Consider the following 21841-nt stretch of genomic DNA (forward strand, 5'->3'; position numbering starts at 1 on the left):
GGCCTGAAGACCACTATAATTAGCACAGGCTAAATGACTTTTTACAGAAAAACCCAGGAAATACATTTGATTCGGTGAGAATGGCAAAGAAATCCAGAAGGTGTAAGGAAATAATTAAATGTGATTCTTTCTTTGTAATAGGAAATATGAAACAAAATAAGGCAAAAAAATAGAAGTCTATAACACAAAATGATGCTAGTTCGGAGTGGGATTGTTTTGAGAAAGTACAAGAAGTACAAGAGAACCAGTCCACAGTAGTGTTCCAAGAGTCAAGAAAGTACAAATCTGCAGCCATAATAGTGAAAAGTGGGAAGTGTAAAGCGCTTGTCTGGGCTGGAGGTCATTAGAGATAAGGGGGTGCAGCAAGTACCATTAAAGGATGGAAAAGTACCAGTGCAAGGAGTTTTGGAGGGTATAAAAAGGGGCACCATGCATTTGGGAGTTTTGTTTTAGGTTAGGTCCTGGCCAATGCTAGTACATTGAGTCAGAGTCAGAGAGAGAAGACAAAATTGTTGATCTGCAGCTTCCTTCTAACATTGCAGAGATAAGCTTGTTTAGTGAATAAGTATTACTTTTATTTTTGTATTGCTACTATAGACTTTTGTCTTCCTTTCTGTATTGCATTTGTGCTAGTTCTAAAAAAGTGTTTTCTTGTGGATTTGTATACAAGTGCAGTGTCTCCTTCATTTGGGAATGCATATGAGAATACATTGAGCTCAATGAGAAATGTGCACATAACAAATTTTAAAATAATTTCCATTACAGAAGATAATGAATTGCAATGCAGGGCCATCTTGGATTGGGAATTCCATCCTGCCTCTGAGGAAAAGAAATTTCAACAGACACTGGAAAACCAAGGTCAAAAAGAAAGCTAATGAGCTTAGGAACAGCTGTCTGTGAAAAGAAGAGCAAGAGATTCAGCAGCCACTAATTACAATGACTGGCATACATTTTCTTTTAGTTCTGTTAAGTGTACCCATAATTCAAACATGCACAGGCCCGCCATGGAAAAAGCTAAAAATGGATGCAAACATCAAGGTGAGAGATGCAATCAACACCCACTTGAAGGAACATTTCAAAGAACCCTTCAATCATGACTCCTGTTTTTGACAATGACCACCCTTGACTCCATTCTACATCAAAGTATCCAGCTGCTATCCCAATGGTTAACAAATCAAAAAACCCACAAGCCAATTGAGAACCATGGGCTTGGGAAGATACAATATCCTTGCACAATTTCTACAAATTGGCAAAAAAGTGATTTTCATTTCAAAATTAACAACCACATCTATCACTTTTAGTAATGTGTCAGGGGCTTAAGAAAAGCTGAAATTATTCTCATCTTCGTGAAAGACAATTCTGAATGCACTTATCTTTGTTGCCACCACAGGGAATGCCATTCCTAGGGTCCTCACCGGCCATCTCAGTAATTGTGCAACTGCTCCTGAACCGCAATGCAGAGTGGAAATTCAAATGGAGATACTATGAATGCGATCTTTACCACAACATCAATGCCTTCACTTTCCTCTGATCTCAATTCTATCCGCTGCCACACATACACTATCCCTGAGAACTTCTCTCTGATCTTGAACAATTACGTAACCACAGAATATTAATAAACATCCTTGTATTTTTCCCTTCCGCACATCCTGGGACCCAAACAATTCTTGTTCAAAGTAAATTTATTATCAAAGTATATATACTGTATGCCACCAGGAACAACCAAGATTAATTTTCTTGCCAGCATACTCAATAAATCCATAATAAAAATAAAATAATCATAATAGAATGAATGAAGGACCACACCCACTGGATATTCAACCAGTATACAAAAGACAACAAACTGCAAATACGAGAAAAAAATAATAATGTTAATAATAAATAAATATCGAGAACATGAGATGGAGAGTCATTGAAAGGAGTCCATAGGTTGCAGGAACAGTTCAGTGATGGGCAAGTTAAGTTAAATGAAGTTACCCCCCCACCCCCCCCCCGGTTCAAGAGCCTGATGGTTAGCGGGTAAAACTGTTCTTGAACATGGAGTGTGAGTCCTGAGGCTCCTGTACCTTCTTCCTGATGGCAGCAATGAGGATAGAATATGACCTGGGTGGTGAGGTCCCTGATAATGAATGGTGCTTTCCTGCAACAACTCTCCATGTAGATGTGCTCATGGGCTTTACCCATGATGGACTAGCCTGTATCTGCACTTTTTGTAGGATTTTCAGTTCAAAAGCATTGGTATTTCCGTATCAGGCTGTGATGCAGCTTGTCAATATACTCTCCACCACACATTTAAAGATGTTTGTCAAAGTCTTAGATGTTATGTTGAACCTTTGCAAACTCCTAAGCAGAGGCACTGCTGTGCTTCCTTTGTAATTGTATTTAAGTGCAGGGTGCAGGACAGGCCCTCTAAAAATAGTAACACCATAAGACAAAGGAGCAGAAGTCGGCCATTCGGCCTATTGAGTCTGCTCCACCATTTTATCATGAGCTGATCCATTCTCCAATTTAGTCCCACTCCCCTGCCTTCTCACCATAACCCTTGATGCCCTGGCTACTCAGATACCTATCAATCTCTGCCTTAAATATACCCAATGACTTGGCCTCCACTGCTGCCCGTGGCAACAAATTCCATAGATTCACCACCCTCTGGCTAAAAAAATTTCTTCGCATTTCTGTTTTGAATGGGCGCCCTTCAATCCTTAAGTCATGCCCTCTCGTACTAGACTCCCCCATCATGGGAAACAACTTTGCCACATCCACTCTGTCCATGCCCTTCAACATTTGAAATGTTTCAATGAGGTCCCCCCCATTCTTCTAAACTCCAAGGAATACAGTCCAAGAGCGGACAAATGTTCCTCATATGTTAACCCTCTCATTCCCGGAATCATTCTAGTGAATCTTCTCTGTACCCTCTCCAACACAGCACATCCTTTCTTAAATAAGGAGACCAAAACTGCCCACAGTACTCCAAATGAGGTCTTGCCAGCACCTTGTCTCAACATCACATCCCTGTTCCTATACTCTATTCCTCTAGAAATGAATGCCAATATTGCATTCGCCTTCTTCACCACCGACTCAACCTGGAGGTTAACCTTAAGGGTATCCTGCACGAGGACTCCCAAGTCCTGTTGCATCTCAGAACTTTGAATTCTCTCCCCATTTAAATAATAGTCTGTCCATTTATTTCTTCTGCCAAAGTGTGTAACCATACACTTTCCAACATTGTATTTCATTTGCCACTTCTTTGCTCATTCTTCCAATCTATCCAAGTCTCTCTGCAGACTCTGTTTCCCCAGCACTACCGGCCCCTCCACCTATCTTTGTATCATCAGCAAACTTAGCCACAAAGCCATCTATTCCATAATCCAAATCGTTGATGTACAATGTAAAAAGAAGCAGCCCCAACACGGATCCCTGTGAAACACCACTGGTAACCGGCAGCCAACCAGAATAGGATCCCTTAATTCCCACTCTCTGTTTCCTGCCAATCAGCCAACGCCCTATCCACGAATGTAACTTTCCCGTAACTCTATGGGCTCTTATCTTGTTAAGCAGCCTCATGTGTGGCACCTTGTCAAAGGCCTTCTGAAAATCCAAATATACAACATCCACTGCATCTCCCTTGTCTAGCCTACTTGTAATTTCCTCAAAAAATTGTAATAGGGTTGTCAGGCAGGATTTTCCTTTAAGGAATCCATGCTGAGTTCTGCCTATCTTGTCATATGGCTCCAGGTACTCCATAACCTCATCCTTGACAATCGACTCCAAGGAGTTTAACACCAAGGAATTTAAAGTTGTTGGCCCTCTCCACCTCTGATCCTCTGACAAGTATCATCATTTGTTTTTCTGATAAAGCAGTATTTTTCTGACATTCAGTACTTACAATGTGGTTTCCTCTGCATTGAAAAGTCCCTTTGCTCAGTCCTGCTTGTTAGAGTGAACCCCAACATAAGCTTGAAGAACATCACCTCATCATTCATTTGCGAAATCCATTGCAACCTTCTGGATTTGATTTTGATTTTAATAACTTCAGGTTCATTACTTTCTCTGTTGGCATCAGAATTGACCAGTTCTTCTACAGGATTCTCCATCTGTTATTATGACTTGACTTCTAACTTTCTCCATTAGCTTAATCTACTGGATATTTCCTACAGCTCTGCATTTCACTGTCATTGTATGCCCTTTAATTTTTCTTTAACTGCTCTCACCAACTTATTAACAAGATGGTCTCATCAACAGTGTTTAACCACGGCAAACGTAGCCTAACCCTGTTAAAGATATTACCTTTATCATCCCTCATCATCTCTAAAAGTGATTTGTTTTCTCTATTTCCCAGTTTCAACCAAGGATTTTTGACTTGAACCATTAACTATTTTGCTTTCCCCAGATGCTGCCAAACCCACCAAGATTTTCCAACATTTCAGATTTTCATTCATCACTAAAGGATATGCAGGGAATAGCATCACAAAATACTTTGATGCATCAACCAAGAGAGAGGTAAGCTTCTTCTTAAATTTGCTGTCAAATGCTGCATTTGAAGGATTGCACGCTTCAAAAGGACATCTTCCTGGTGCCCAGGAAATGCATGGTCTGCTGCCTAACGACTATTACCCAGTAGCACTCACATCTACTTTGAAGAAGTGCTTTGAGAGTTTGGTCATGCACAGGATTAATTCCTGCAGAAAAGAGGAATGTGGACCTGCAGCAATCTGTCTACTGCCACAACAGGGCTTCAGCAGATGTAATCTCACTGGCTCTCTACTTGGCTTTGGAACACCTAAATAGCATGCTGTTTATTGATTATAGCTCAGCGTTTAACACTAGAATCCCTCACTACTAATCAACAAGCTTCAAGACATTGGGTTTCTGTACCTCACTCTGCAACTGCAACCTTAACTTCATTGGGAGACCAGTCAGTGAAGATTAGTATAATATCTCCTCAATGACAAAAAACAAAGGTGCACCTCAAGCATACATGCTTAGCCCACTGCTTTACTCTTTACACTCATGACCTGTGGCTTGGCAGAGCTTAAACACTCTGCAGTTTCTTGAGATCCTTTATGTTGGAGGCTCCACATTAGTTTGTGATGCGACCAGCCAGAATGTTTTCCACTATACTGTACTTCTGCATAAATTTGCTAGAGTCTCTGGTGACATACCATATCATGAAGGAGGGATACCTGTGGCTCACTTTGTTAGGAGTTTGAAGATATTTGGTATTTCAACCCAGCCTCCAGCAAATTTCTACAGATATACAGTGGAGAGCATTCTGACTGGTTGCATCAATAACTGGTATGGAGTCTCCAATGCAAAGGATCACAATAGGCTGCAGTATGTTGTAGACTCGGCCAGTTCCATCATGAGCGTAACTCTAACCATTATCAAGGACATCATGAAACAGTACCTCAAGGTAGTGGCATCCATCATTAACAGAGCCTCACCATTCGGGACATGCCTTCCTTGCATTACTACCATAGGGGAGGAGGTACAGGAGCCTGGTGACCCAAACACAAAGTTTTACTAACACCTTCTGCAGTCAGATTCCGAACAATACAGGAACACTACCTCATCAGTTGCTTTTTACACTGTTTAATTTTGTAACAGTAATTTTTGTCTTACACTGTACTGCTGCCACAAAACAAATTTCATGACACGTCAATAATGCTAAACCTGATTCTGATTTGTCTGTCCATTGAAATTTATCTCCAAATTACATCTGCTACATACCAGGAAGAAAGCCATAATCTTAACCAACAGGTCCACATTAGACTCAAGCTCAGGGAGCAAGGTTGTTCCATTTCTCCCAACACTTGTCTCCATCTTCCTCACTGCAATGCTGCACCTTGCCAACCAGCTTCCCACTGGTAGTTCAACCTATGACACCTCACTTTGAGACCATGACCACTCCAACTTCAGTCAAAGTTGCAGTACAGTGCCTATAAAGTCTTCACCACCCCCCTCCCCCAACCCTTGGAAGTTTTCATGTTTTATTGTTTTACAACATTGAATCACAGTGGATTTAATTTGGTGCTCTTTTTTATACTGAACAACAGAAAAAGACTTTTACGTCAAAGTGAAATCAGATCTCTATAAACTGATCTAAATTAATTTTAAATATAAAGCACAAAATAATTTTTGCATCAGTATTAACCCCCTCCCCCTTTAATATGACACACCAAATTATCACTGGTGCAGCCAATTGGTTTTGGAAGTCACATAATTAGTTAAATGGAGATCCGTTTTTGGAGAGCTGTCTGCAGTCAAGGTGTTTCAACTGATTGTAGTAAAAATACACCTGTATTTGGAAGGTCCAACTGCTGGTGAGTCAGTATCCCGGCAAAAACTACACCATGATGGCAAAATAACACTCCAAGCAACTCCACAAAAAGATTATTGAAAAGCACAAATCAGGAGATGGATACAAGAAAATTTCCAAGCCACTGACTATCCTTTGGAGCATAGTTAAGTCAATCATCAAGAAATGGAAAGGATATGGCACAGCTGTAAATCTGCCTCAAGCAGGCTGTCCTCAAAAACTGAGTGACCGTGCAAGAAGGGAACTAATGAGGGAGGCCACCAAGAGACCCATGACAACTCTGGAGGAGTTACAAGCTTCAGCAGCTGAGAAGGGAGAGCCTGCACATGTAACAACTGTTGCCCGGGTGTTTCACCAGTTGCAGCTTTATGGGAGAGTGGCAAAAACAAAGACACTGTTGAAAAAATAACTCATGAATTCTCAGCTGGAGTTTGCCAGTAGGCATATGGGAGACTCTGAAGTCAGCTGGAAGAAGGTTCCATGGTCTGGTGAAACCAAAATTGAACTTTCTGTTCATCAGACTAAATGCTATGTTTGACATAGGCCAAAAATACCAAAAACACATCAAAAACATACCATCCCTGTCGTGAAGCATGGTGGTAGTTGCATCATGCTGTGGGGATGCTTCAGGCCCTGGAAGGCTTGGGAAGGTGGAGGCTAAAATGAATGCAGCAAAATATAGGGAAATCCTGATGTAGTCTGCAAGAGAACTGCAACTTGGGCAAAAATATTTTAAAGCAAGACAATGACTCCAAGCATAAAGCCAAAGCTACACAGGAATGGCTTAAAAACAACAAACTTAATGCCCTGGAGTGGCCATGTCAGATTCCAGATCTCAATCTAATTGAGAATTTATGGCAGGACTCCAAAAGGGCTGTTCGCTCACTATCCCCATGCGATCTGACAGAGCTTGATAAGTCTTGTAAAGAAGAATGGGAAAAAATGGCAGTGTTCAGATGTGCAAAGCTGATAGAGACCAATCCACACAGATTTAAAGTTGTAATTGCTGCCAAAGGTGCTTCTACTAAATACTGACTTGAAGGGGGTGACTAATTATGCAATCAATAATTGTGTTTAATATTGAAATAAACTTGGCCCAATTTGTAGAAATCTGTTTTCACTTTGACACAAAAGAGTTTTTTTTCTGCTGATCAGTTTTAAAAAGAGCCAAATTAAATCCACTCTGATTCAATGTTGTAAAACAACAAAACCTGAAAACTTCCAAGGGGGATGAATACTTTTTACAGGCACTGTATATTCATAGTACACACCATCAGATACTGAGCCTCAAATTATTGTTGACATCTTCCTTAGAAAAGCAGAATTAGTTTATGTGTAACATCTGCGATACAAAGAATTTCTACCGACCTACCCTCTGCCGTATAACAATATTGTAAGACATTAAAGGTCAATGGCAGGACCATGGACTTCTCACTATTTCCAATTCTCATAAGCCTTCCCTCCCCCCCCATGAAGGAAAACATCATTGATGAAACAATGATAAAAACCAGCAGCCTTTCAGTTCTTGAAGGAAGAGTATTTGAAAATCAAGATTTCAAACCCAATACAAAGCTCATGGTCGATTGGCCAGCTGTGATCCCTTCCTTTGCTTTTGCTTGAGTCATGCGTTATCACAAAATGCACCTCAAAAATGTCTGAGGAATACTTTCAAAGCTACCTCAGCACAAACTTCCAACTGCACTAGTAGTACAAGCAAACCAATGTCAGCATTCTGTTCTTGGTTAAACTGAGGCCCCAATTACATTCAGGTCCGCTCTGATGGGTAGGACAAGACGTCTGCATGCTTAACACCAATTCCCAAACAAAGGTTGTATTCTATGCCCTGATACAGAAAGGTTACCATTTATCAGAATGTTCGTAAAGCCTCCTTGAAAAAAAACATTCCCACATGACTCAATAATTCCTGACTCCTGACAGCATCCAATGGAGAAGGAAAATGTGAAATGGCATTGAGAAAATATTTTATTCCTCAGTAGCACAATAAAGCAAAATGTAAGTTGGGTAAGGAGCTCACTACATCCAAACTATCCACCCACTATTTTAAAAACTGCACAATTTAATTAGAGCCTTCAAGTGCAAACAACTTGTAGTGTAAACATCTTCCTCACAAAGTGCTTTTAATAACTTATTAGATAAGAATTAATTCAATATAAAGCAATGACACAAAAATTTGTCTCAGTACAAAGGAGAAATAACTAATATGACCTGGCTTCAAAAATCCTCAACAGACCAAGCTGCCTTGATCTTTTGATCAGATTTTAGAATACCTGTAGACATTCCTTACTAATCAATTCCCTATTACTGCTTTGATAGAATTTATATAACCTACCCTTGAGAGAGATCAGCCACTCTGCTGTCAGTTAAGCAAATGTGTGGGCACAGAACATTTCTGCTGAACTGCATACAATCTACATGTGCTGACCAGCTGTAGAGTATGCTCAAATAGAATGTCTTTCTGGTTACATTCAGAATCAGGTTTAATATCATTGGCAACACACACAAAATGCTGGACTGAGTCCTGCAAAGGGTCTTGGCCTGAAACATCGATTATACTCTTTTCCGAAGATGCTGCCTGGTCTGCTGAGTTCCTCCAGCATTTTGTGTGTATTGCTTGGATTTCCAGCATCTGCAGATTTTCTCTTCTTTAATATCACTGGTATATATTGTGAAATTTGTTTTGGAGCAGCAGTATATTACAATACATAATAATGAAAATCTATAAATTAGAACACAAATATATATATGTATAAATTAAATAGCTAGACACTTACAGTGTCTTAGTAGCATTACAAGTGCATAGATATAAAAATATTAGAAGAGAAGTAAGAAGGAATAAAATATAAGTTACCTCAAACAGTCTAACAGGAGGTAGTCATCACTTCCCTGGCTATAGTTTGACTTATTATAAAGCCTAATGGCCAAGAGCAAGAATGACCTTATATAGCATTGTTCGGAGCAACACAGTTGTCTTAAGTACTCCTCTGTTCAGCAAAGGTGGCATGCAGAGGGTGAGAAACATTGTCCAGAATTGCCAGGATTTTCCATAGAGTCCTTAGTTCTACCACAGCCTCTAGTGTGTCCAATTTGACTCCTGTAACATTGCCAGCCATTCTAATCAGTTTATTAAGCCTGCTGGCATCACCCATGTTGATGCCACTGCCCCAGCACAGCACCATATAGAAGATTGCACTTGTGACAACAGGGTGGTAGAACATGTGAAGGAGAGACCTGTATACTCCAAAGGACCTCAGTCTCCTCAGGAAGTAGAAGTGATTCTGGCCCTTCTTGAACGCAGCCTGTGTTGGTGCTCCACTCAAGTCTGTCCTCCAGGTGCACCCCCAGGAACTTGTTCTCACCATCAATAGTAACAGGGAGCAGTGCAGGCTTAGCCTTCCAATGTCAGTAAGACAAAAGAGCTGATTGCGGACTTCAGGAATGCCAAGATGAAGGAACATGTACCTATCCTCAGCAGGATCAGAAGTGGAGAGAGTGAGCAGTTTCAAGTTGCTGGGTGTCAAGACCTCTGAGGATCTAACATAGTCCCAACATATCAATGCCATTATAAAGAAGGCAAGACAGTGGCTATACTTCATTAGGAGTTTGAAGAAATTCGGTATGTCAACAAATACACTCAAAAATATCTATAGATGTACTGTGGAAAGCATTCTGATAAGCTGCATCACTGTCTGGTCTAGGGGGGCTACTGCACAGGACCGAAAAAAGCTGTCATCATTCAGGTGCCTTGCCGTTTGGCGTGGGCGATCGTGTCCCTCCATCCATCATGGTCCCTGCCCCTCCGAACTGTAGTTGTTGCCTCCCCTGTTTCTAACCATAATGTTATTCTATCTATCATATTCATTCTCTGTCTGCCTCTGCTTCTTTTTCCTTCCAGCTTTCCAGTTGTAACTAAATGTTCTAATGTCTCTCTTTGCATGATGTGTCCGAAGAATTTTGATTGCTGTTTTCTGATTTTTTAAAGTAATGTACATTTTGTTTTTGTTCTCTCTATAACTTCTTCGTTGGTTATCCTGTCCGTATATGATATGCACAGCAGTCTTCTGAGGAACCACATCTCTGCTGCATTGATTCTTTTTTCCGTTGCATTTGTGGTGGTCCATGACTCGCAGCCATACATCAACGTAGGAAGAATGTAGCAGCTGAGAGTTCTAAGGCGGATGTCAATTGCTATTTTCTTGCTCATTAGGATGTTTCTCATTTCTGTAAATGCTGTTCTTGCCATTGATATTCTTGCTTTTATGTCTGTTTTGCATTTGCCATCAGATGTTACCCATTATCCAAGGTACTGAAGTTGTGAACTTGTTTCAGGATTTCACTTCCCAATACAATCCTACAGTTTGGGATATCAGGTTTCTTTGATATTACCAGTACTTCGGTTTTCATTTTATTTAAGGTTAGGCCAAGACTTTCACTCTCTGAGTTGATGGTAGATACTAGTTTCTGTAAATTTACTTCACTGTTTGCTATCAGTACTGTATCATCCACATAGCGGAGGTTGTTGATATTTTATCCTCCTATACTTATTCCAGGTAGGTCTTGTATGGGTCTCATGATGTTTTCACTGTACAGGGAGAACAGGTCTGGTGATAGAACACAATCCTGTCTGACTCCTCGCTTTATTGGCTGATATTCGCCAATCTCGTTGTCTATCCGTACAGCTGCATTTTGTTGCCAGTAGAGATTCCTGATTATTCTTAGATCTTTTCTGTCAATATTATTATCTTTAAGCATTTTCATGATGACTTGGTGTTTCACTGTGTCAAAGGCTTTTGTGTAGTCAATGAAACAGAAGTATAGGTCTTGTTGTACTTCTATTGACCTTTCGATAATATTCCTGAGAATATAAATGGGGTTTGATGTTCCCTTGTCTTCGACAATGCCGCACTGTTCTTCACTGATCTCAGGTTTAATTTTGTTTCTTATTCTGAGCATGATGATTCTAAGTAGAATTTTTGTGAGGTGGCTCATTAAACTAATTGTTCTGTGTTGTCCACACTCTGTTGCACCTGGTTTCTTTGGCAGTGCAATGAATACTGTCTTTAAAAGATCTTCTGGTACTTTGCCACTGTTGCATATTCTATTCAATAAGATTGTTAATTTCTCTACACCAAAATCTTCTAGCGTTTCATTCAACGGGAATGTTATCTGGTCCCAATGATTTCCCCTTTCACATTTTCTCCATAGCATATTCCACTTCTTATTTTCAGTATTGCTGGGCCCTCGTTGCTGTTGCCAATATCAAAGTTGTCCTCTCGGTCCTTGTCATCGTATAGGTCTTTGATGTATTCTGACCATCTTTGCATTATTTTTCCTTTTTCCATAATTGTAGAGCTGTACAATTAAAGAAAGAAGCTGTACGGGGTTGTAAATTTAGTCGGCTCCATCTTGGGTGCTAGCCTACAAAGTACCCAGGACATCTTCAAGGAGTGCTGACTCAGAAAGGCAGCATCCATTATTAAGGACCTCCAGCACCCAGGGAATGCTCTTTTCTCACTGTTACCATCTGGTAGGAGGTACAGAAGCCTGAAGGCACACACTCTGTGATCCAAGAACAGCTTCTTTCCCTCTGCCAACCAATTGCTAAATGGACATTGAACACTTGGACACACTTCACCTTTTTAATACATATTATTTCTGTTTTTTGCATGATTTTTAATCTATTCAATGTACGCATACTGTAATTGATTTTACTTATTATTTTGTTATTTTTCTTCTATTATGTATTATATTGAACTGCTGCTAAGTTAACAAATTTCATGACATATGCCAGTGATAATAAGCCTGATTCTGATTCTAAAGTCCATCACCATTTCCTTTGTCTTACTGATGTTGAGCTGCAGATAATTCAGCTTGCACCATTTGACAAAGTCCTCCACCAGGGCCCCGTTTTCATCCTTCCATCCTCCCTTTATACACCCAACTATTGCTGAGTCATCAGAGAATTTCTGCAGATGATGACTCAGTGTTGCATCTAAAGTCCAAGGTATACAGGGTAAACAGGAAGGAAGCCAATACAGTCCTCTTTAGGGCTCCAGTGCTGCTTATAGCCATGTCCGACATGCAGCTCTGAAGCCACACAAACTATGGTCTGCCAGTCTTTCTGCTGGTACAAAAAGAGAGCAAAAGAAAAAAAAGAGAGATAGTGCTCCTGGTCTCATTGTCCATTATAAATCTGATGACAGATGGGAAGAAGCAGTTCCTGAATGTTGAGACGAGGAAATCTGCAGATGCTGGAAATTCAAGCAACACACATAAAAAATACTGGTGGAATGCAGCAGGCTGGGCAGCATCTATAGGAAGAGGTACAGTCGACGTTTCCGGCCGAGACCCTTTGTCAGGACTAACTGAAAGAAGAGATAGAAAGAGATTTGAAAGTGGAAGGGGGAGGGGGAGATCCGAAATGCTGAGTGTGTTCCTTCAGGCTCCTATTCCACCTCCTTATGGTAGCAAAGGGAAGAGGGTATGTCCTGGGTGATGGGGGTCCTTAATGATGAATGCCGCCTTTCTGAGGCATCAACTTTTGAAGGTGTGCTCAGTGCTGGTGAGGCTAATGCCCATGATGGGGATGGCTGAGTTTATAATTTTCTGTCGCTTTTTCCAATCCTGTGCAGTGGTTCCTCCATACCAGACAGAGATAAACCAGTTAGATGCTCTCCATGGAACATTTGTAGACATTTGCAAGAGTCTTTGGTAATCTACCCAGTATCCTCAAACTCCTAGTGAAATATAGCCACGGTCTTCTTTTAATTGGATCAACATGTTGGAGCCAGGATAGATCTTCAGAGATGTTGCCAGCCAGAAACTCGGAACTGCTCACCCTTTCCACTGCTGATCCCTCAATAAGGACTCATGTGTGTTCCCTTTCTTGAAGCTCAGAATCAATTCCTTAGACTTATTGATGTTGAGTGCAAGGTTGTTGTTGTGACACCAGTCAAGCAGCTGATCCATCTCACTCCTGTATGCCTCTTGTCATTATCTGAAATTCTGCCAACAAATGTTGTGTCATCGATAAATTTACAGATGTTGCTTGAGCTGTGCCAGCCACATAGTTGTGGGTGTACACAGAGTAGGGCAGAGAGCAAAGCACACATCCTTAAGCTGTGCCAGTGTTGACCGTCAGCAAAGAGATGTTATGTCCCACTCAGACTGACTGTGGTCTCCCAGTGAGGAAGTAAAGGATCTAATTGTAGAGGGAGGTATTGAGGCCCAGGCTTTGGAGCTTGTTGATGAGAACTGATGGTATGATTGTGTTGAATACTGAGCTAAAATTAATAACAGCAGCCTGACATAGGTATTGCTATTGTCCAGGTGATCCAAGGCCAAGTGGAGAACCAGTGATGGACCTATTGTGCTGATAGGCAAATTACAGTGGGTCCAGATCCTTGCTTAGGCAGGAGTTAATTCTGGCATGACCAATTCTCAAAGCACTTCATAACACTCAATGTGACTGCACCCAGAGCATGCCCTTTTCTCACTGTTACCATCAGGTAAGAGTTACAGAAGACTGAAGGCACACACTTAGCAATTCAGGAACAGCTTCTTCCCCTCTGCCATCCAATTCCTGAATGGACTTTGAAGCTTTGGACACTACCTCACTTTCTTAATAAACAGTATTTCTGATTTTGCACATTTTAATAATCTATTCAATATACGTAATTGATTTACTTGTTTATTTATTCTTCCGTTTTATTCATTGCTATTATTTTTTCTCTCTCTGTCTCTGCTAGATTATGTATTGCATTGAACTGCTGCTGCTAAGTTAACAAATTCCACGTCACACGCCGGTGATAAATAAACCTGATTCTGATTATTTGATGAGGGAGCTCATCCTGCTAGTCTTGGGCACTGGTATGGTTGTCACCTTTTTGAAGCAGGTGGGAACCTTCAACTGCAGCAGTGAGAGATTGAAGATGTCCTTTGAACACTCCTAGTTGGTTGACACAGGTTTTCAATGCCCTGCCAGGAACACATCAGGACCTGACACACTGCGAGGGTTCACCATCCTGAAAAATGTTCTGATGTTAGCCTTTGAGACAGATATCGCAGGATCAACAGATGCTGCAGGGATTTACAGAGGTGAAGGTTTTTTTCTCCCTTTAAAATCATGCAAAGGTGCTGAGCTCATCTGGGAGTGGGGCATCACAGCTATTCATGATGTTAGGTTTCACCATGTTGAAAGTAATGGCCTGAAAACCCTGCCAAAGCTGACGTACATCCAGTTCTGCCTCTAACCTCAATCAGAATTGTTTATTTTGCTCTTTAAATAGCATTTGCAGATCATACCTGGACTTCTTGTATAGTTCTGGATAACTAGTTTTGATGCCACACATCTAACCCTCAGCAGACTATGAATCACCTGGTTCATTTCATTAAAAGAAGTGTAACTTAGAAAATCATAAAATAATAAATGGTTATTTCTTTGAAGTGTAGAATCAAATTATTTAACAGTATGGAAGCCACATTCATACACGTAGCATGATGTTATTCTCATGTTTTGTTTTCCCTTCCTTTAAGAATGCTTCATTTTTGTGACTGAGCCAACTCAATGAAAAAAAGCAGCCACTACATCATGTTCATTAAAGAATCTATGTAACCCATTACAAACTATAGATCTTACAGTTAGAGTTTATAGCAACAATGAAGAGAAAGGATATTGAAACACAGTTGCTGAAGTTTGAGCATTGCAAGTACAGTACTTCATCCAAAAAAAAATCAGTTATTGCTGTCAATTATCAAGCAGTGGGGGGTTTCTTACAGAACCACCATAGCAATTGAATTTCACAACCAAGACAGTCTACTGTTCAATGCCACAATTTCCTTACGTATAACAAATTCAAACATCTAATTAAACTGAACCTAGGCAAGACAACCAACTTTGGAAATCCAAGTTTAAGTAAACAAATGTCAAGACAACCATAGTTGTGCCTATTCTCATGCCATTCATAGTGTCAAACCATGTTTAATCCTATCCCCTGGGGAAAAAAGGAGCTTCACTGGTTTTAAAATTTGGAACTATTATTTATACTCACTTTGGTAGTAAATAATAATGTAATGTTTACGAAACACCATCACAACTGAAAGCTACACTGGAGCAAAGACTGCAGTGACACCATATTACGTCCCAAAGCAGAATGTAGGGTGTGTGACCACCTGTTTGATTGCAGCAAAAGAAACAACTGATCAATATAGCATACATTAGAAGCAGAGAGAGAAGAAATTTCAAATTCTAGCGTCTAGAGCAACAAAATCCTAAGAATTATGAGCAGTACTTTTCAATGTTATAGTTTGAAACTCTGAATCCAAATTTGAAGCAACTCATCACAAAATGCAAATTATCTAGTTCTGAGCAAAGATCAGTTAAAGATGCATACTCAAGTAGCTGCGACAAACCTTTGAGAAGAAGCAAACTGTCTGATACTTGGGGTTAGCAAGATTACTGTCACTTTCAGCACATAATGCAGCAATTCCAAAACACATACAGTAGCTACAAAAAGTAGTATAAGAGAATTCCACAAGACCACAAGACAAAGGAGCAGAAGTCAGCCATACGGCCCATCGAGTCTGCTCCGCCATTTTATCATGAGCTGATCCATTCTCCCATTTAGTCCCACTCGCCCGCCTTCTCACCATAACCTTTGATGCCCTGGCTACTCAGATACCTATCAATCTCTGCCTTCAATACACCCAATGACTTGGCCTCCACTGCTGCCCGTGGCAACAAATTCCATAGATTCACCACCCTCTGACTAAAAAAAATTTCTTCGCATTTCTGTTCTGAATGGGCGCCCTTCAATCCTGAAGTCATGCCCTCTCGTACTAGACTCCCCCATCATGGGAAACAACTTTGCCACATCCACTCTGTCCATGCCTTTCAACATTCAAAATGTTTCTATGAGGTCTCCCCTCATTCTTCTAAACTCCAAGGAATACAGTCCAAGAGTGGACAAACATTCCTCATATGTTAACCCTCTCATTCCCAGAATCATTCTAGTGAATCTTCTCTGTACCCTCTCCAACATCAGCACATCCTTTCTTAAATAAGGAGACCAAAACTGCCCACAGTACTCCAAGTGAGATCTTACCAGTGCCTTACAGAGCCTCAATATCACATCCCTGCTCCTATACTCTATTCCTCTAGAAGTGAATGCCAACATTGCATTCGCCTTCTTCACTACTGACTCAACTTGGAGGTTAACTTTAAGGGTATCCTGTACGAGGACTCCCAAGTCCCATTGCATCTCAGAACTTTGTATTCTTTCCCCATTTAAATAATAGTCTGCCCATTTATTTTTTCTGCTAAAGTGCGTAACCATACACTTTCCAATATTGTACTTCATTTGCCACTTCTCTGCCATTCTTCCAATAAGTCTCCCTGCAGACTCTCCGTTTCCTCAGCACTACCGGCCCCTCCACCTATCTTCGTATTGTCAGCAAACTTAGCCACAAAGCCATCTATTCCATAATCCAAATCGTTGATGTACAATGTAAAAAGAAGCAGCCCCAACATGGACCCCTGTGAAACGACACTGGTAACCGGCAGCCAACCACAACAGGATCCCTTTATTCCCACTCTGTTTCCTGCCAATCAGCCAACGCTCTATCCACGTATGTAACTTTCCCGTAATTCCATGGGCTCTTATCTTGCTAAGTAGCCTCATGTGTGGCACCTTGTCAAAGGCCTTCTGAAAATCCAAATATACAACATCCACTGCATCTCCCTTGTCTAGCCTACTGGTAATTTCCTCAAAAAATTGTAATAGGTTTGTCAGGCAGGATTTTCCTTTAAGGAATCCATGCTGAGTTCTGCCTATCTTGTCATATGCCTCCAGGTACTCTGTAACCACATCCTTGACAATCGACTCCAACAACTTCCCAACCACCGACGTCAAGCTAACAGGTCTATAATTTCCTTTTTGCTTCCTTGCCCCCTTCTTAAATAGCGGAGTGACACTTCCGATCTTTCAGTCCTCCGGAACCATGCCAGAATCTATCGACTTTTGAAAGATCATCGCTAATGCCTCTGCAATCTCCACAGCTACTTCCTTCAGAACACGTGGGTGCATTCCATCTGGTCCAGGACATTTATCTACCTTTAGATTATTCAGCTTCCTGAGTACTTTCTCTGTGGTAATTCTGACTGCGCACACTTCTCTTCCCTGCTACCCTTGAGTGTCCGGTATACTGCTGATGTCTTCCTTAGTGAAGACTGATGCAAAATACTCGTTCAGTTCCTCTGCCATCTCCTTATCTCCTATTACAATTTCTCCAGCATCATTTTCTATCGGTCCTATATCTACTCTCACCTGTCTTTTACTCTTTATATACTTGAAAAAGCTTTTAGTATCCTCTTTGATATTATCTGCCAGCTTCCTTTCGTAGTTAATCCTTTCCCTCTTAATGACCTTCTTGGTTTCCTTTTGTAAGGTTTTAAAAAATTCCCAATGCTCTGTCTTCCCACTAATTTTTGCTTCCTTGTATGCCCTCTCCTTTGCTTTAACCTTGGCTTTGACTTCTCTTGTCAACCACGGTTGCATCCTTTTTCCACTCGAAAATTTCTTCTTTTTTGGAATATACCTGTCTTGCACTTTCCTCATTTCTCACATAAACTCCAGCCACTGCTGCTCTGCTGTCTTTCCCGTCAGTGTCCCTTTCCAGTCAACTTTGGCCAGTTCCTCTCTCACGCCACTGTAATTTCCCTTACTACACTGAAATACCGACACATCAGATTTCGGCTTCTCTTTTTCAAATTTCACAGTGAACTCAATCATGTTATGATCACTGCCTCCTAAGGGTTCCTTCACCTCAATCTCTCTAATCACCTCCGGTTCATTACACAATACCCAATCCAGTACAGCCGATCCCCTAGGGGGCTCAACAACAAGCTATTCTAAAAAGCCATCTCGCAGACATTCTACAAATTCCCTCTCGAGATCCAGTGCCAACCTGATTTTCCCAATCCACTCGCATGTTAAAATCCCCCACAATTATCATAACACTGCCCTTCTGACAAGCCTTTTCTATTTCCAGTTTTAATTTGTAGTCCACATCCCTGCAGCTGTTTGGAGGCCTATAAATAACTGCCATCAGGGTTCTTTTACCCCTGCTATTTCTTAGCTCAACCCATAAAGATTCTGCACCTTCCGATCCTTTATCACCTCTTTCTAATGATTTAATATCATTTCTTACCAATAAAGCCACGCCTACCCCTCTGCCTACCTTCCTATCCTTCCGATACACCGTGTATCCTTGGACGTTCAGCTCCCAGAGACATGCATCCTTTAGCCAGGTCTCAGTGATGGCCACAATATCATACCTGCCAATCTGTAGCTGTATGACAAGATCATCCACCTTATTCCTTATGCTCCGTGCATTTAAATACAACACCTTAAGACCAGTATTTGATACTTTTCGCTTTGATTTCACTGCAACTCATCCCAATGACTACAAATTTGCCCCATCACCTGCCTGTCTTTCCTGACATCTTTACTGCTCACTATCTTAGATTTATTTCTGTTTTCCCCTTCCTCCGCTCTGTCATTCCGGTTCCCATCCCCCTGCCAGATTAGTTTAAACCCTCCCTAACAGCTCTATTCAACTTTCCCACCAGGATATTGGTCCCCTTCAGGTTCAGGTGTAACCTGCCCTTTTTAAACAGGTCATACTTCCTCCATAAGAGATCCCAATTATCCAAGAATCTGAAGCCCTGTCCCCTACACCAGTCTCTCAGCCACGCATTCATCTGCCTGATCCTACTATTCTTGCCCTCGCTAGCACGTGGCACAGGTAGCAATCCCGAGATTACTACCCTGGAGATCCTGCTTCTCAGCTTCCTTCCTAACTCCTGGAGATCTCTCTTCAGGACCTCCTCCTTTGTCCTATCTATGTCACTGGTACCAACATGTACCAAGACAACTGGCTGCTCACTCTCCCACTTCAGAATATTCAGGACCCGATCCGAGACATCCCATACCCTGGCATCTGGGAGGGAACACACCATGCGGATATCTCTATCAGGCTCACAGAATCTCCTGTCCGTTCCCCTGACTATGGAATCCCCTACGACTACCGCATTTCTCTTCTCCCTCCTTCTCTCCTGCACAACAGCGCCAGGCTCAGTGCCAGAGACCCGGTCACTGTGGGTGTCCCCTGTCAGGTCCTCCCCCTCAACAGCATCCAGAACAAGATATTTGTTGCTGAGGGGGACAGCCACAGGTGTGCTCTCTACTATACCGGCATTTCCCTTCCCTCTCTTGACAGTGACCCAGTTTTCTGACCCCTGTAGCCTAGGGATGACAACCTCCCTGTAGCTCCTGTCTATCACCTCTTCACTTTCCCTAATAAGCAGTAGGTCATCAAGCTGCAGCTCCAGATCCCTAACACAGTCTTTGAGGAGGTGCATCTCGGTGCACCTGGCGCAGATGTGGCCATCAGGGAGGCTGGAGGTCTCCCAGGATTCCCGTATCTGACACCCTGAGCAAAGCACTAACCCTGCAGGCATGCTATCTAATTCTACAGGAATGAAACAGGAAAAATAAGTCTACTCACCCACTTACCTCGCCAAACAGACGAACTTTTTAAACAGTTAGTTCGTACCGTTAGCTGTGAGAGCCCTGCTGTTCCTGTCTGTCCGGGCTGATTCGTGAAAGGGGGAGGGGGGAGGAAAAAAAAGAGTTGGCACTTCGCTCTTGCCTCTTCCCGTTTACCGCCGAAGCCCGTTGAAGCCAAAGCCCTACAGTCTGCTCCCACTCACTCCGCTGCCTGCTCCAACAGCTGCCCGCTGTATAGGGTGGTCTCCTTTTCAAATTCTCCGCGCGGTCCTGTTGACGTTACGTGCCTGTGCAGTCTCGCCCCTCTTGCACTCGAAGAAGTTTTAAAAAAAACTGCCTTCCTTCAGAATTCAGCTCCCATGACGCTCTGTAGTCCCGATTCAAAAGAGAACCGTTGGCAGGAACCTGCCTTTTTAAACTCTCCGCATGGTCCTGTTGACGTCACACGCCTGCGCAGTCTCGCCCTTCTTGCACTCGAAGAAGTTTTCAAAAAAAAAAACTGCCTTCCTTCAGAATTCAGCTCCCACGATGCTCTGTAGTCCCGATCCAAAAAAAAACATTCAAACATTATTTTTGTGTTTTTGGTGAAAATTGTGAAGAGAATATGAGCAACAAGTTCAACTGAATGTAAAATAGTGCTTTTAATGAGGTTCCACATCATTCCCTTAACACAATGCAGTGCTAGGGGAGTGAAGGGGAAATGCTGGCCATTTTGTAAAACTGTGCTCTGAAACCAATACTTCAGAATTCACCAGAAAAAGCCACGAGCAATAAAGCAATGCAGAAATTAAAATCAACTCTGATAATCATGAGTACTGGGCCAGATATTTAACATGCACATTAGGAAACTCAATAATGTGAATGCTTGAAACTTACAAATCAATGTGTTAATTGTTCTTGGTTTGCATGGTAAGAAAATATCCAGTCTTCAAGTCTTCCCATTCTATTCCAGCAGAAAATGCTAGACCATATTCTCACAAAAAGTTACACTTTTGATAATTGTTCAAATATTTTCATTGCAAATGCCACCCAAATCCAAGAAGTTGCAATCTCAGTGACTGTTATGTCATTCTAAGTTTTAACACGACCAGCTCTTTACCTGTCAGATATGTTTATAACCAACACAATCATGAAGAATACAGAACAGCACTTGAATATTATCATTAACACAGTGCCCAGTGAGTGAAATCAAATCAATAATGATAGATGCTGCTCCATTACCATGTGTGACAGCACTATAGTCACAAAAATGAAAATGTATCAACTTCTCACAATGTGGTTCTTAAAAAGTTTGTCAGTGAACACATAAATCAGAAAATATCCAGTATTTTGAACCACCATGTTAAACAGGCAAAATCTAATTCAATTCAATAGATTAATATTAGGATACACTTTCAATCCCTATACCCAAGTTATTTGCTTGTAATTCTTGGTGACTCATCCTTAGAGAATTCACAAATCACCACCCCAAAATTTGAGATATGAAATCATATTTACATCCTCTGAATTTATCCAGGATAAAAAGTAAATACATCAACGACTCATTCCATACACTCATTACTTGAAGTGCTTGCAGATAATGCAACTTCACATTACAGAAAATCAGGATGCTTTCGAGGAACATCACCACCCACCCTTTTTGCCAACCCTACAACATAGGGCTGTCTGCATTGGATATATTAATTACTTAATTATACTTAAAGGTGACATATCCTCTGATTCTGATGATCTGTATCATAGGATATTGAAAGTGGCAATGCAGATCATGGATAAATTGATTATCGTCTCCTAAAGCAGCACAGATTTTAGGACCGCTCCTGCAGATTGTAATCCTATGCTCAAAGGAAGGAAAAAAAGAGAACTACTGTATAGCCTAATTAGAGTCATACAATTGGGAAAATTGCTGGAATATATTAAGGAAATGATAATATGCCAC

The 21841-nt window shown here is 41.3% G+C and overlaps 1 protein-coding gene across 11 annotated transcripts in view; it reads right to left on the bottom strand.

Annotated features, from left to right (window-relative positions):
- Positions 1 to 21841, bottom strand: part of pde10a (phosphodiesterase 10A) — a 464697-nt gene that overhangs the window by 203504 nt on the left and 239352 nt on the right. Inside the window, exons 1-2 of one of the 11 annotated variants that reach the window (XM_072265309.1) lie at positions 19904 to 19977; positions 15388 to 15508 (exon numbers count right to left, since the gene is read on the bottom strand). The exons of 9 other annotated variants lie outside the window; for them this stretch is intronic. In XM_072265309.1, the coding sequence (XP_072121410.1) occupies positions 15388 to 15427 (40 nt within the window). In that variant the 5' untranslated portion in view covers positions 15428 to 15508; positions 19904 to 19977. Of the gene's footprint in view, positions 1 to 15387; positions 15509 to 19903; positions 19989 to 21841 lie in introns of those variants that run through there. One more of the 11 variants, XM_072265314.1, reaches the window with a different exon arrangement.

This window comes from Mobula birostris, chromosome 8 (assembly GCF_030028105.1).
Source record: "Mobula birostris isolate sMobBir1 chromosome 8, sMobBir1.hap1, whole genome shotgun sequence".
NCBI lineage: Eukaryota > Metazoa > Chordata > Chondrichthyes > Myliobatiformes > Myliobatidae > Mobula > Mobula birostris.